Here is a 15,803-nt window from a genome sequence, read left to right on the forward strand (position 1 = left end):
TCTGTCAGGGCGCTGCGAGAGTCTAAGAGGAATTCGGCGATCTTTGTCGAGGTGCGGCGGGGGCTGTCACGGAGCGCAGTCGACGTCGGGATGTCGCGATGTTGAAGCTCTGGGAAATTTTGGGAAGAGTGACTCAACCCGCATGGAGCTTGCCGTGTCCGTGGTGGGATTGATGGCTGTGATTTGGCGGGGTAATTTTGCGAAAAGAAGGCGGGGCTGCCCCCCCTGCTCCCTGCGATATGTGGCTACCTGACATCATCAGCACCCTCCCACCAAGCACCAAGGTATCTTTTTATCGCCGAGACCGTTGGGCTGGCCACCTTGGGGGTCAGGCGCCTCCTTGTCTCCTTCCAGGGTCCTCCCAACCACCAAATAGCGGTCTCATCGCCCTGTCTGGCCCTGTGTGCCTGTATCATGACCCAAGCATCCCACTACCGGCAGCGGGGTCCCCTCCACTCACGAAACACTGACACCACCAAAACCCCAGCTAACCAAGCTCCCGTCCTTGTAAGCCTTCATCTCCCCCCTGAGCACCATCCAATTCGCACCCAGTTCCCTCCTTTCCCCCTTCTCAGATAAGTGATGAAGCTCGAGCTCTCACCTGCTGCTTCCCACCGACACACCCGTCGTCGAGCCTGCCCTCCCCAGCAACCTCCTCCTCCCTGAACGAACGATCTAGACGAGAAGCTCACCCCAACTCACCACACAAGCCAGAAGAGAGCAAGCAATGGAGACCACCGATCCCGCAACCGGCGCGCCCCTCCCCGCCGACGCGATCCAGCGCATCCTCTTCCTCGCCTCCGGCGCCCACGTCTACAACATCCCGCCCCTGGCCTCCAACAAGGGCTACACGGCCGCCGGCTGGACCGAACGCCAGATCTTCACCGCCCGCCTGCGCGTCCTCGAGACCGCCTGGGAGACCGCCGCCGCCGCCCAGCCCGTCCCCGTCGGCGCCACGGGCAGCGCCGTCATCCCCGTCGCCCCGGGCGCCCCCGCCGGCATCACCACCAAGGAGAACCACATCAAGGTCGACATCGTCCTCGAGGACCCCTCCAACGGCCAGCTCTTCGCCGCCGCCCCCTACACCTCCATCACCGTCGTCGAGCCCGTCCTCGACTCCTCCCGCTTCTTCGCCGTCCGCGTCCAGGACGGCCAGGGCCGCAAGGCCGTCCTCGGCATCGGCTTCGAGGAGCGCAGCGAGGCCTTCGACTTTGGCGTCGCCCTGCAGGAGGCCCAGAAGAGCCTGGGCCTGCTGGACGCGAGCCATGCCAAGCAGGCCGCCGAGAACAGCAAGCGCGCCGAGGAGGAGAAGACCAAGGACTACAGTCTGAAGGAGGGCGAGACCATCACCATCAACTTTGGCGGCTCCAAGCTCGGGAGGCGGTCGAGGGGGCCCTCGGCCGCGTCGTTGACGGGACCGCCTGACGGCGCGAGCTTGCAGGCTTTCTCGTTACCGCCCCCGCCTGCTGCGCCCAAGAGCAGCGGGAACGGAAGCTTCCTGCCGCCGCCGCCGAGTTCACAGAGCGTGCGGGACCAGAAGCGGGAGAAGAGGAAATCTGCGCAGGATCTGGGATTCGACGATGGACAGTTTGGAGAGTTCGCCTGAGGGGCGGTAGCTGCGATACACTAAAAGGGGGGCGCATAGGAGGAAGGACTGATTTGAGCAAGAGATTCCCTGCGTCGTTTGCCTAGCTATTATACATGCATCCATTGGCATGTTTTGACAAAAGCACCATATCAACAATTTCAACCAACACTTTTTTCGTGCCGTGAGGACCATGGCCTCAAGCCAATTGTCAATCTTCTTGTTGTCCGGGCCAAATACATCTCAGTGGCGGCAGACTCATCCTCCGCCCCCTCTTGTTCACCATATCCACCCCCGGGAGCTCGCGGGATGTCTCGTCAGCCGTTCGGACATGGCTCGGGGGGTTGTCATAGCAGAATTGCAGGCCGTGATTTCCCAGTGCGTCGATCGGTGTCTCGTTCATCTCGTTGCTGGCCCACATCTCAGGGGGCGACGCCTCCGGCTCACGACACGGCATCATTTGCATTGGGCTGTAAATGGGATAGTATCCCACCGGGAAGAAGACGGGCGAAGCGGCATCGAGCGGCGTGGAGACGACCGAGGCTAGGTCCGTTGGGGATGCCATGTAACCCGTCACGGGTGATTCCATGGCCCAGTAGCAATATCTTTGCTCATAGATTTCGTGTTGAACCTGCATCCATCGCTCTCGGATGTTGAGCTCCGCATTGATATCACAGAGTCGGATGGAAATCGCCTTCTCCTGTGCGGCGGCTTCCGTGATCTTGCTCTTGATCAAGGCGGCTTTCTTTCGAGACCTTCGCCGCTCGTCAGATGGCAAGAAGTTGTCCATCTGCTCATGCAAGACGGTGAGCCTTCTCATGAGCTCGAATGAGCGCTCACCCTGGCCCCTGAGAGAAGCGTTGAGGTATGCCCTCTCGTTGTACAGTTGCTCGAACGAGCCGGGAGACGTGAAGACCGACCAGGCCGGCTTGACTCTCGTGTTGAGTGATATGTTATTGACTGGCATCGTTCGACCTCGCCTGACATTGCTCCTAAAAGAAGCTGTTTGGGAGCTTGGATATGCTGTGACAGAACCCTTGCGGCGGGGTAGACAGCTATGGTGGCTTGTTGAATCTTCGGAAGATGTGGTTGACGCATCTTGATTCTGTACAGATTGAGGCGTGAAGACCGCTGCTTGGACGTGTTGTTCCATGTCTGAGCCTGTAGACTGGTGATAGAGAAACGAGGAGAGGTCCTGAGGGTGTGTTCGACATTATCACTTTAGATATAGATGGACTTTCCGCTGCAGAAATTCCCACTGTATCCAAAACTGATCAAGTTGTGACAAGGATGGATTTGCCTGCCCGCAAACTTAGTTGACGGTTTAGGATCATCCCTCTAATAAGGGACGTCAAGGCTCTCGTCCGATTTTTCTCAATAAAGGAAAGAGCCAAAGGGGTCCAGATTTAGCTGTGTACGCAAAGGATGAGGAGGCGTTTTTGACGAGAGAACAAACTGGCTTGGCAGCCTGCCTTTTAATTTGATGAGAGCTTCGAACAATGGAGCCCCCGCATTGAACATGATCAGACGCGTGGTGCTCGGCACTCGGCAACGTTTGTTGGTTCCAACAACATGGTACAGGGTGGGAAACCTCGGACTTTGCTTGACACTCTTGACCCATACCATCTGCAAAAGTCAGCGTCCGCTTGTTGTTAAAGAGGCCCGTGGTTCTCGTAGTAGTCCTTATGATGGTATCAACGAGAACGTAGGTGTAATTGATCACGACTTCAAGGGAATCAGCACACCCGAGGGTTGCCACGCGACGTCGGCATGGCTGCGGCATAGAAGCAACGAGCCTGGCATGATGACACCAATTTCAGTTCGCCGCCGACTGCGAGGAGCCAAATGCCACCATATTTCCTTCATGAGGTGCCAAGAAGCATGCTGGCGTTTGTCTTGTGATGCAAGGGGGTTCAGATGTTGAAACCATCATGGCGAGGCGGGTCACAGAATCGCCACAGACCAGCTGCTTCCGCCGCCTTCCGGACAGAGGAGATCTCGTTATCCGACACGGCTCGATTGATTTCACTGTATCGAACCTCCTCTCCACCAGACTCGGTGCTGGCGGCCCCGGCTTTGGGACGTCTCTTGGCCTTGCCAACGTGGGCGTCTGGGTGATACTGCTCCATGATGTTGACAAAGCAATCCCTGGAAACCTCCTTGGCCAGGAATTCCATGATTTTGTGTCCCTCTGCTTCCTTCCCTGGCATGACCAGATGGCGTACAAGGAGGCCCTTCTTGGCGATGCCGTCGCCAGTAAAGCAAAGATCGCCAACCTGCGCGTGCATCGCCTTGATGCTCTCGCGCGCCGTGGTCGCGTAGTCGTCTGCTTTCAGGAGACGCTTGGATGTGCTGGTTTCCCAGACCTTGAAGTCAGGGAGATAGATGTCAACCAAGCCATCGAGCAGCTCCAACGACTCGGGCGAATCGAAACTCGAGGTATTGTAGATGATGGGCACCTTCAAGCCTAGGTGCCTGGCATGCAGGATGCTCAAGACAACCTGGGGAACCACGTGCTCCGGAGTGATGAGGTTGATGTTGTGGACGCGGCCGACCTGCTGCAGCTTGATGTACCACTCGCCCAGCTCCTCGGGTGTCAGGTCCTGGCCATTGCGCTGATGGGCAATGTCATGGTTCTGGCAAAAGACGCAGCGGAGATTGCAGCCGGAAAAGAATACCGCGCCACTTCCATTGTGCCCCTGGACGCATGGTTCTGTGACGGCTGGTCAGTGTGCGGCACCCTTGCTTTGGGAGGGCTGCTTCCAGACCTTCACCGAAATGAGGCGCAATCACATTGACCTTTGTGTTATCGCCAATCAGACACATTCCCGTCGTCTCGAAACGGTTGACGCCGCATAGGCGCGGACAGAGATTGCATTTTGAGAGGTGATGGTACGCCTTGGAGCGCTTTTTGGATTCATCGATGGAGGACAACATCATGTACCGTGGTATATAGTCATCGAGGAGGAAGGGTGGTGCAAGATGGAGGGATCGTCTGGGAGGCCGCATGGCTCTCCTGGGAATCCCATTCTTTCTGTTAATCGCTCTTGCCAACGCTTGCATCTTGCAAACTCGTTCGTGTGAACTGGATGAGATCATGTCAGGAGTCTTGCGTCAGAATTGAAGCTCGAGGTAGCAGTGGTGGTCGGATTACATCAGGGAGCTTCCTATTGGCCCAATACCAATTTGAGTGGGGCGATGGCACCTTCTTCGGTCAACGACGGCAGCATTCGCCTTCCTTCATCTCTCTGGACTTGAGAGTCAGAGTCCGAGGAAAGCTCCATCCGGAGGCCAGCGTTCATAATTCTGTGTTGAACTGTTGTTTTTCGTCATAGTGTTTGAGTGACCATCGAATACGAGCAAAAGGTCGAACAAGACAGTGATTCGCCCCAACCAACGGCCGCAAATGTATTGATCGACCTGGCATCCGTCGCACATCAGCGGCCCTTGCTTCCAAGCAAAACGAACAGATTTTGTCGTTGATTTCGGTGAAGCGTCAAAGTCCGATCAAGTTAGTGATCGGGAACATCCCTTCACACGGTCTACCGACGGGCACCGTCATACCAGACATGATACCTAATTTGATTTCTTGTTTCCTGGCTTGTTTGCTCAATCTATGAACCCGTGCTCCCAGTCTCATATATAATGTCCGTTGGTCGTCAGTTCGAGTCTGACCGGGGACGATTCTTTTTTTCTTCTTTGCTCCTTTCAATACGTGATTTCTCTCCATCTTCTTTGCCTTCGTTATGGATCTTTCAGGCACACTGCCGAAGGGTTACAGAGAAAATAATTGCCATTCATTCAACGTGGGGTGCGACTCGAAAGCATTCATGGCGAAATACTTCTAGTGTACAGACCTTTCTCTCTTCCTAGGTAGTGAGTGAGGTCGCTCGTTCGGATTCCCCTGCGTTAGACCAGTCACAGCGTCCTTCACCTGCCAAGTTTGGGTGAGAGTTCTTCGTGCCAGCTGCATAGCAGCGTCTAATTAAAAGCATAAAGCTCCAGTAACGTGAGTATATTTTAAAGGATCTGCTGATCGGGTCATGCGATACATAACTTGAGTAGCGAGCATAAGTTGCTCTGTAAGCTTTGTTTTCGCCAATAACGTTTCCAGGGAGAATGCTTGGCTGTTTATTTCGTAAATAACAGAGCAACCTGGGTGATAGGTATGTAGTGTTTAACCGCACATTACACCGATCAACAAGTGCTAATTGATCGACATTTGCTTGTTTGCGGCTGTGTATGATTATCAAACCTGACAGCAGTCAGCGTCGCGCATTCATGACCAACGGCCTGGCAAGCTTCGTCCCTGGTAGCGGTTTCTGCCGGCATCATCACATGACCAACTCATAATTACCGTTGATGTATTTTTGTTTGCTTTGTCTCAACACGTATCCATGAACCCGCGTGTTTGTCTCAGTCAATTCTGTATTATAGAGGGGCGGCGACCCGGAAAAGCAAGCAGGATCAGCGGGCTGAACCGACGCCCACGATGAAAATGGTCAGACGAAGAAAACGTTGCGAGCTAGAACCCACAGATATTTCCAGCGTGTGTTCAGATCTTTTTGGATGTTGCTGCTAAGGAAATTTATCGTGGGTCGACGGCCTTTCTGCAGCAGTCCTCCTATCTCGTAGTCATGTCATGTCTTGCCGAGCAAAGGTGCTCAAGAGATTACCGTGGGGAAGGACCCTAAAAGTCGACGATTCGAATGGAAGAAAGCACTCAAGAAGAAGTTCGAGTATATCTTATAGGATCTCTCGAGGTGCGGATGGCTCACTGAAGGTGCGTCGGTGAGCAAGTGCTGCCTCACTCCTTCCACTCTTTTACACCGAGCGACGGTCTCAGATCCTCTTACACTCATTCACCTCTCTCACCCCACCAAGTCGACCTCTTTTTGTCCCCCCTTCCAACACACAACATCAATAATCGGACTCGGAGGCTTTCTTGTTCTTCTTTATTGGAGGTATTATTTTGATTTCTTTGGGCGATTTGGGCGGCGTGCGAGATGCATCCTTTCAAAATTTTGTTTTGTTTTGCCCTCTCGCTGCTCCTTCCTTACTCGAGTGCCCTCCACATCACCAATCAGACCATTGACAAATTTCTTCTCGATGAGTACGACTACGTCGTTGCTGGTGGCGGCCTCTCCGGACTCGTTGTCGCGAACCGGCTCAGCGAGAATTCCGATGGTAATTACCCCTTTGCCAACTATGGGCCGTCATGTTAACCAGATACAGCGACTGTCCTCGTAATCGAGGCCGGCGACCTGTGAGTATTTTATTTTCAGACTGTTGCTCGCTTTATTGTGAAAACAAGCTAACAATTCACCAGTGACCGCCGCGAGGGTCGGGTCATCATCCCAGGGTACATTGGACGTACGCCCCCCTCCGGCTATGGTCAAGATGTCCTCACCGCGCCCCAGACCTTCTTGGACGGAAAGACGCGAGACATCAACCAGGGGAAAGTCGTTGGTGGTGGATCGGTTGTGAATGGAATGTGCTGGACCCGAGGCGCCGCTGCCGACTTCGACGCCTGGGAGGAGCTCGGCAACGACGGTTGGGGATGGAAAGGCCTTTTGCCATACTTCAAGAAGGTATACAACTCTTGAACTGAGGTGGTACCAGAATTCTGACGCACATCTTAGGTTGAGAAGTACACGACCAACGTGGGTCAAGGCATTCGTGACGAGTTCAACATCAAGCCCAACATGTCTTTCCATGGAACCAACGGTCCCATCAACGTGGCGTACCCGGATCATATCTACAACACATCCAGTAAATACCGCCTAGGTTTGGCATGATATGAAGCTAATCGAAAACAGGCAGCGTTCTCCAAGGTCTTGCCGAAGTCGGTATCCATACATCCAACGACGTCAACTCGGGTGACCCGACCGGCGCTATGATCGTCGCCTCGAGCATGTCCCCCACAAACCAGACGAGATCTGATGCGAGGACTGGCTACTTCGACACAGCCAACGCGCGCTCCAACTTCCACGTTGTCACTGGTCACATGGCCACGCGGCTGATCGTAGGGTTGCCCGGCTCCCTGACCAACCAGGAAAGCCGCCGCATCATCGGCGTCGAGGTAAGTCGTTGTCACAAGTTACATATTGGTCCCACGAGTTCTGACAGTATAAGCTTTCATCTGGTCTGTCGGATATTAACAGAACCGTCACTGTGAACAAAGAAGTCATACTGGCCGCCGGGGCCATCCAGACGCCTGTTCTTCTTCAAGTCTCCGGCATTGGTCCTCGTCAAGTTTTGGAATCCTTGAATATTTCCACGCAGATCGATCTGCCCGGAGTCGGAAACAATTTTCAAGATCATCCCATGGCTAGATTCCCATATGATTGTGAGTACCCAGGAACCTGCCTAATTTCTGCTTCCATCTAACATGGTTTAAGACTCTAATGCATCTGTTTTCACTTCTAATGATCTCAACGGCGACACACTTGAAGATGCGCTGGACCAGTTCTTGGCCAACAAGACGGGCAAGTAGCGCCCTTCCCCATAACAATGTGAAGCTAACCTTCTCAGGTCCCTTGACAACGCCTTTGATCAACACTGTCGCCTTCCCAGCGCTCAAGTATCACGCTGACGAGTGGAGAACCCTTCTCGCCCATTCAAAGAACCAATCATTCGACTTCCTTCCTCTCGACACCCCGTCCGCTGTGGCAGCCGGCTACGCAAAGCAGAAGGCGTTACTACTAAACCACCTGGCCCGCGAAGACGTCGGCGCATACGAACTCCTGGCCGCATCATGGGGTCAAATCTCCATCGCAAACCAGAAGCCCCTATCTCGCGGCACCGTCCGGCCATCCTCGTCCTCCGTCTACGACGCCCCCGCCGTTGACCCTCGCTACTGCGCCGACCCTCTCGACTGCAAGATCATCAGACTCGGCCTCCAGCTCACGCAGAGGCTGATGGCCACCGACGCCATGAAGCCGCTCCTGCCAGTAGTCGACGCCAAGTACAACTCTACCGACGAGCGAGAGCTCATGGCGGCGCTGAAGCCGCTGGTGGGCACGGAGTATCACCCTAGCGGCACGACGAGCATGTTGCCGAAGGACCTTGGTGGTGTTGTGGATTCTGAGTTGATGGTGTACGGGACTTGCAACCTCCGTATTGTGGACGCCGGCATCATGCCCATGATCCCAGGCGGACATATCCAGGCGGCTGTGTACGCAGTGGCGGAGAAGGCGGCGGATATCATCAAGGCCGCTGCAGATGGAACTTCGTGCCCGATGGGACAGCCCCAGTGGCCTATTGGACAGGGTCCTGTCAGCGGTGACGGGCAGTCGGCTTGAATATCGGACGAATCATGGATGGACGGTGAACATCTCACTTAATTGCTTGTAGTATTATAATTATACCCATCCAGCCAGAAAGGCTGACTTTGCGTCTTACGAAAGGCTGCTTAACGATAGACTTGTTTTTCTTTTCATCATCACCATCACGGTGCCCGTCATGATGCCCTTCAGCGTTGCCCCTTTCCCCAGCTCGTCGTGTAGCCTCACAGTATGGCCGCCGCTTCACGCCACACCCATGAGAGGAAGCACAAACAACACCATCACCCACCAACTCCACATCACAAAAGACAGCCGATCCGCCTCTGGCCCCCTGCAGCACCATATCCTCGCCGCTAAAAGGGCCCCGGAAAGCCACACCCACCCGGCCACGCGGACCTGCACGATGCCCCAAAACGCAGGACAAACGAGCGACCAGAACATGATGCCCACGCAGATGCTGAACCTCGTGAAGGCGTCCCCGAGGATCACGGGGAAGGTGTGCCTCCCGCGCGCCTTATCGCCCTCGTAGTCCTTCAGGTCCTGGACCTGGATCGTCGTGCCCACGACGAGGCCCAGCAGGCCCAGCCACGCGTACGCGCCCGGGAGGAGGATCTCGGCCACGCCTACGTCTGCGATGAGGATCTTCAGCGCCGCGACGCCGTAGACGGGGTACGCGAGCCCGTTGACGAGCTGGCGGATGAGGAAGTGCTCGTCGGCGCCGCCGAGGTCGTTATAGTAGGAGCTCGCGCAGATGCAGGCCAGCGTCTCGGACCCGACGCCGAGGCGGAAGCTCAGGGCGAGGGTGAGGGGCACGGCGGCGAGGAGGAGGTGCCTGGCTTGTGCGGCGGAGACGCGGCCGGCGGGGATGGGGCGCCAGGGCTTGTTGAGCTTGTCCTCGAGCACGCCGGCCGGGTCGCGCTGGTTGGAGACGGAGAGGATGAGGATGTTGAGCCAGAGCCAGAGGAGGAGGGCGGGCAGGTTTGCGAGAATGGTTGGGAGAGATGTTGGGTGGGAGGTTAGAGGGTCCCCGGGGAGGGAAGTGAGGATGCCCAGGGCGGAGAGGGGGATGAGCATTGTTTTGATGTCGTTTCTGGTGAAGAGGTAGAGGGTGTGGGTGTGGTAGCGGAGTGTGGTGAGGGCATGGTTGAGTTGTTGTAAGGGGAGGGTCAGGGGAGAGGAGAGCTTGAGGTGGTTGTTTGTTGATATCATCTTAATGTTGTGATGCTCTTAATGATGCAGTACTTCAGGAATACGTTTCTGGGCGGTGGTAATGAGGGTAAGGAGGCGATGATGATCATAGAAACATGAGAACAATACCTAGGCACCCTAAAGGTGAGGTTTTATACTCATTTTGAACCCAACGAACTACAGCACCGACAGCTCTATCGTCGAATCTCATCGCGATGCCCGTGTGGCATCGTCGTGGCTCCGTATCCATCGCCGCCAACCAAGAAACAACGCGGATGCCATGTTTGCGTGTGTGGATGTGTACTCAGTTCGGAGACACCATTCTCGGCTCATGAAGCATCTCGGAGACCCCGTTTGTGACAAGATATCGCCGACACAAGTGATGTGGTTGACAGCGCTTCGCTTTCAGCAGCTCGCACGACAGCCACTCGTTGTCAGCTCTTCGGTCGGAGAGATTTTAAGTGCTCTCGGAGAAGCTATTGGCGTTCTTGCAGCAAGCTGAAGCCCGCTCAGCCGGCGCCGCTAGGCCGTCCGAGGAGGAATGCATCACGGCGGTCTAGTCGGATCTGGAACTTGGCGAATCGTGATTGGTGCGGCGAATTTCGACAGCTTCAAATAGTTTGCAGAGACACGGCATACCGATGCCAAATGCTCGTTTGTGCCGCCGCTGTGACTGATCATAATTGTATCTTCTTGGTCCTCTCCACTATCAGTATGTACGCCGTCATGGTCGACTTTTCGTGGGCGAGACACATAATGAACCTCGAGAGATCGAACTTCGATTCAAAAAGATATCTCGGCGTGGCCGTGAGAACAAATCTCCACGTTTGATGAGAGAATTCGTGCCGAGGACGGCAACGAGACAGACATGATGCGACTGGACGATATACTGCTCGCCTGTTTCCGCCTCTCTGTGCTTTTCTTGGCCGGCTCTGCCAATGTGTCTGCGTTGCTTGCTGTCATTGTTTTACTTTACTTCTCCTTGGCCTTTCTGCTGGCTGTTGCCCTGCCATTTCCAACCAAATAGTGACCACGATCAAAATTTGCGGAAAAACGCCGAAATCAGGTGTGCATTGGAGAATCTCCTTCAATGCGTTATTCTGGGGAAAGCTAAGCGGTAGCGTTGACGCGAGAGAAAGCCCGTCAATTCCTTGAACTCGAGCAATGAGCTCTGAATACTTGGTCGGGCCTCTGACGGGCCAGCTTCAATCTCTCTTTCCTCGGGAACGCGACAACCCACATCTTGGCAAGGGACTGTCTGTTATATTGTACACGTTGGTCAATATCGTCTGAAGGTCATACTTATGGCTTCCTCTCGCACTTGCATCGATTTTATGACAACCGAGCGCCTGCCAGTTTTGTTCCTGCCGTGCAGCCTCTTGGGAAAAGTCAACCTGACTGTCAATGTGCATCCCGCCGCCATCTTATCGCCATCTGGAAAAGCCTGGAGAATCACCACTTAACCCATCCACCAAAGGCACATGGCATTACTGATCTCCCTACTGTCTAACCTCGATCCCAGGTCAAAGCACTAGCTGGACAAATACCAACGGTGAATTGTTGGGGTCTGGGTTATCATGAGGGCATCTCGTGACTCTCATCAATAACATGCCAACGGCCCAAGCGACAGAACGAGTTAGAACGAGGCAGACTTCTACCTCAGTCGTGAAGATTGTCTTCAACGCGAGAACAGACTCAGCATTCTGGAAACCTTGCTTGCGTAAAACTTATGTCGAGAACACACTTGCTCCCACTAGAGAGCAGACATCGTAATACTAAATAGGCTGGCTTCGTAGCTAGGAAAATTCACGACTCATTTTTGCTTTCAGGACTAGCTGAAAATATTCAACTTTGGGAACCACCAAGCTGTTCAAGTGTTCAACTTGAACAGTGGATGAAAGTATAAGGGCAAACATATCTGGAGTCGAGGATGTACCGTCTTGGTCGTAAATAGCTTGAGGTGGAGGCTGGAAAAGATACAAGCAGCTCTTACCAACACTTGTCATAAAAAGGACAGCTTCGTCCAATGATGCCAAGAAAATGCAATGCGCAAGCGGTCGACGCGTGTTAGGAGGGAGAGTCTGACAGAATACGCTTGGTGCAACGAGGCGAAAGTTTGTGGTCCAGCTTCTCCATGATGATGTGCCGAGACTGTTGGTTGAGGCTGGGGGATGGTGGAAAGAATATCAATGCCGGGAGTGATTGCGTGGACACAGCAGGCAGCAAATGGAAATATCAAATGCTGATTTCCATGTGATGGTTTCTTGGCAACGGAGCATTTGCTCAAAGGGCCCCGTATTCGCAGTTGAACACTGCCCACTTGGCAAATTGAGTGTCGAAAACCGAGACAAACATCGGACGGGGCTCTAGGGAGGGAGATTTGCAACCTTGGAAGCGAATTTGAGATTCGCCTCCCAGCCTGATGACCAGGCGAGCAAGAAACAATGCTGATCAAAGAAAGAACTGGACCGCCGATGAATGGATGGACTTGTCTCAACCGTCTTTTTCGCCCGTTGGATGGCAAAAAATGACGACGGCGGTTGGTAGCGAGGGGAAAGTACGTACCGGGTGGCTGCCCACTCTACCCTTCACAGCGGTTTTAGAGGCAGAGCGGGTGGGGCGCGCCAGAAAACACAGGGGGGTGTGTCAGTGCAGTGACAGCTGCCGAGAGGACTCCAGGGACTAAGGGACCACTGAGGGGTTCAAGCGGTGGCCGGAGCTCTGCACTAGCACCTACCTTACTGTTTAGCAGGTCCACAGGTGAGAGGAGGAGCAACAAGGTAAAGTGGAAGGCGCCGGTCGCAGGTGGCTGTGCACGCCCCAGAAGCCAGGAACCCCCACTATCAAACACAACGGACACCGCTGGAGCTTCACAGCTGTTGTATGCCACGGTTGGAGGTGACTGAGGGACACCGATTGGAATGGCGGACGGGGGCAAAAGGGGTCGTCAATGTCGTCCCGTTTTACTCCATGTTAGTCGGTGGTGGCACAAGAGCTAAAATGCCAGTGTGGACTGTGTGCACTGAACCGGGGACCGAGACTGGGAAGTGCCTGGAACACCACTGCCCAGCACACCCAATGACGTCGCCCGCCTCAGAGAGGCCTCTCGGGCACGTCCAGGGAATCGGGATCCAGACCACCTCAGACACAGAAAGGGACAGCACCAACAGCAGCGAGTGACGGGTGACGAGTGACGAGTGACGAGAGTGGGTGACCTGCTGAGGTGGAAGCTGCCCCGGAGCTAAAGAAAGAAGCAGCACCGGCAGCAGCACCGACTTAAGCGCCATGCCATGCACGTAGTTTCAATCTCGTCCAATCCAACCGACTTTGCCATCACCACACCCCAACCCAACCTTTAAACCTGCGAATCTCGTCACAATTCTCACGACTCGACTTCCACCTACCCTACTCAAACTCGAAGCACCTTGTCGCTCGATCCTCCTTGGCGAATAGTCGTCGCGTCTGCTCCTCGTCACCCTTCTTGTCGCTTACTTGCACCTACCACCAGCCTGCAGCTACATTTCCGACCAAATCCTTCCAGCATCACAAAAGCCGACCCCAAACACCCCGCGCTCCCCCCCTTCTCAACCTAGCTACCCCTACGTCTTGATTTCTCACGCTTCTTCTTTGCGCCAGTCGCAATTTGAGACGCTGATCTGAGGCAGCCAAGTCTCCAGAAGTTCGCGCCTGCTTTGCGCATCACAAACATGGCTTCGGGACATAACGTACGGCACCGGGCGCGCAACATAATCCGGACAAGCTCAAAGCGTATTGACTGACCTTACGATTTAGGACCCCAAGCTCTTGTACGCCATCAATGGTGTCAAGGCCTACCATCTTGCCCATGGCAAGGAGGAGTCTCTGACTCCAGCCGGCCCCCAGACCCTCTCGCTGTTGATGGTCCCGACATCTTCGCCCTTCTCCGACACAAACGGAGAAACTCCCGCAGAGGACTTCTACCTACACCTGCACCTCCCTCCCGAACTCGATTTGCCTCTTCCCGCTACAACCCAGATCTACCACCAGCCGCCAACGAGCTACCTGATTCCAAGATGGGATATGGGCCCCGACAGCGGCGCATTCACTCGCATCGAGTTCCCCGACACTGGCAGCAGAAAGGGTCTCCAAGAAGACGTAGACACCTTCGAGACAATCCTCGCCCAGTGCACCGCCTTCCTCGAACGAGCACCCCCGCCAAAGGGTTCCTCCGCCGCGAAGTCCGTGAAGGCTGCCGCCATGCCATCCGCAGCCTCTTCCGCAAAGGCAAGAGCAGCAGCTGACGACGGCCTCCCAGCCTACAACCCCGCCGACTACCAGCCCGGTCAAGCCTACGCTCAGGGAAGCCACAGCTCCCCTAATGGCGGCAGGATCGTGCTGATTGATGAGGAGGATGGCAGCGTCATCGGCGAGCTGGCGGAGAACTACCAAATCCAAGAGGAACTGGGCGTGAAGCCCGGCACAAAAGGTAAGTCGGGCGGCTACTCGGCCGACCTTGACTCACATGGCATGCCAGATCCCGTGGAGATCACCCTCCCCGCGAACCAGAGCCAGGCCATAACCGTCCAGCCTGTGTCGCAGGAGTATCGCGAGATGATCATGCACCCAGCTTACAAAAAGTCCTTCCTGGTTTCCAACGCCTCCAAGGCTTCCCGCCTAATCGTTACGTCGTCAGACATGGTCACCAAGGGTCTGCAAACAGGAGCTGATAGCTTCACCACAAAGACCAAGTCCAATGACACGGCCATGACGTTCACACCGGCGGCGCACGACCGTATTCGTCGCATCAACCAGTTCACTACTACCGCGGCTGGCTTGTCAGCGACGACGGTTGGACAGATTGGTAAAGTTGCACAGAACCTGGGCGCTACCCTTGCTAGGAAGAAGGATGGTGGCGGAAGGGGGTATGACAGGGATGGTAACCCCATTGAGGGCTATAAGCCTGGGCTGCTGAACAGGAGCTTGATGGCGTTCAACACCGTCGCCGACGGTATTGACCAAGCCGGACGCAACCTGCTGGTGGGCACTTCCTCCAGTGTATCGCAAATGGTCGAGCACCGTTGGGGTGCCGAGGCTGGCCAGGTGTCGAGAAACATTGGTGGCGGATTTAAGAACGTCGGCTTGGTCTACATCGATGTGACCGGCGTCTCTCGAAGAGCCATTCTGAAGAGCGTCGCCAAGGGCATGGTCGTCGGAAAGGTAAAGGGAGGCGGCCAGATCATTGTCGGAGGTGGAGACGGTGGCAATACCGTTGGATTGTTAGAGGACGGGAAGCCTCTTGCCCGCAGGGATGACCAGAGTGACACGACCAGCCTATATACAGCATATGAGGGGAAGGGCAAGAAAGAAAAGGTGCAATGAGTGGGGAAAGACAACGATGATGGTAGAGCGGATGAAGGGGTCTCTTGGATGGTTAGATCTGGAGGCCGTCATACTTGTATTGAAGACCCGCACAAGGACCGGGCAATTCCGTATCTCAGCTTGTCGAATGCGAGAACGACATGAAAATAGGAAGCTTAGCCAATTCATTGATTAAGAACACTCTTCGCAGATGTTTATCGCCTTTGTTTCCATAGACTTTGGATAGAGTTGGGATAGGCCTGGTTTAAGAGCTGTCAGACGGCACCGGGCGGATAAGAGGTTCCACATCATGGCCGGGCACCGGAGTCCGTCGACCGGGCCGCTTCCAGAGCACGGAGCTTACTTCAGCTCGACGTATCTTATATCACGTGCACGTAGGTACCTAA

The 15,803-nt window shown here is 54.9% G+C and overlaps 6 protein-coding genes across 6 annotated transcripts; 3 read left to right on the forward strand and 3 right to left on the reverse strand.

Moving 5' to 3' along the window:
- Window positions 1-727: 727 nt before the first annotated feature.
- Window positions 728-1,606, forward strand: GCG54_00013330 (Adaptin ear-binding coat-associated protein 2; the record flags this gene model as incomplete). The annotated part of the gene is made up of 1 exon (XM_045413186.1): window positions 728-1,606. The coding sequence occupies one exon, from the start codon at window positions 728-730 to the stop codon at window positions 1,604-1,606; it is 879 nt and encodes a 292-aa protein (XP_045262382.1).
- A 190-nt stretch (window positions 1,607-1,796) lies between these two features.
- Window positions 1,797-2,552, reverse strand: GCG54_00013331 (uncharacterized protein; the record flags this gene model as incomplete). Its single annotated transcript, XM_045413187.1, has 1 exon — window positions 1,797-2,552. One exon carries the CDS (start codon window positions 2,550-2,552, stop codon window positions 1,797-1,799), a length of 756 nt encoding a protein of 251 aa, XP_045262383.1.
- A 946-nt stretch (window positions 2,553-3,498) lies between these two features.
- Window positions 3,499-4,522, reverse strand: GCG54_00013332 (uncharacterized protein; the record flags this gene model as incomplete). Its single annotated transcript, XM_045413188.1, has 2 exons — window positions 3,499-4,298; window positions 4,354-4,522. 2 exons carry the CDS (start codon window positions 4,520-4,522, stop codon window positions 3,499-3,501), a joined length of 969 nt encoding a protein of 322 aa, XP_045262384.1.
- A 2,069-nt stretch (window positions 4,523-6,591) lies between these two features.
- On the forward strand, window positions 6,592-8,889 carry GCG54_00013333 (Dehydrogenase xptC; the record flags this gene model as incomplete). Its single annotated transcript, XM_045413189.1, has 7 exons — window positions 6,592-6,772; window positions 6,821-6,851; window positions 6,915-7,176; window positions 7,228-7,357; window positions 7,405-7,667; window positions 7,715-7,934; window positions 8,120-8,889. The coding sequence occupies 7 exons, from the start codon at window positions 6,592-6,594 to the stop codon at window positions 8,887-8,889; spliced, it is 1,857 nt and encodes a 618-aa protein (XP_045262385.1).
- A 225-nt stretch (window positions 8,890-9,114) lies between these two features.
- GCG54_00013334 (uncharacterized protein) lies at window positions 9,115-10,080 on the reverse strand (the record flags this gene model as incomplete). Its single annotated transcript, XM_045413190.1, has 1 exon — window positions 9,115-10,080. The coding sequence occupies one exon, from the start codon at window positions 10,078-10,080 to the stop codon at window positions 9,115-9,117; it is 966 nt and encodes a 321-aa protein (XP_045262386.1).
- Window positions 10,081-13,766: 3,686 nt separating this feature from the next.
- On the forward strand, window positions 13,767-15,417 carry GCG54_00013335 (uncharacterized protein; the record flags this gene model as incomplete). Its single annotated transcript, XM_045413191.1, has 2 exons — window positions 13,767-13,784; window positions 13,852-15,417. 2 exons carry the CDS (start codon window positions 13,767-13,769, stop codon window positions 15,415-15,417), a joined length of 1,584 nt encoding a protein of 527 aa, XP_045262387.1.
- Between the last annotated feature and the right edge of the window lie 386 nt (window positions 15,418-15,803).

This window comes from Colletotrichum gloeosporioides (genome assembly GCF_011800055.1).
Source record: "Colletotrichum gloeosporioides strain Lc1 chromosome Unknown consensus_55, whole genome shotgun sequence".
Taxonomy (NCBI): Eukaryota; Fungi; Ascomycota; class Sordariomycetes; order Glomerellales; family Glomerellaceae; genus Colletotrichum; species Colletotrichum gloeosporioides.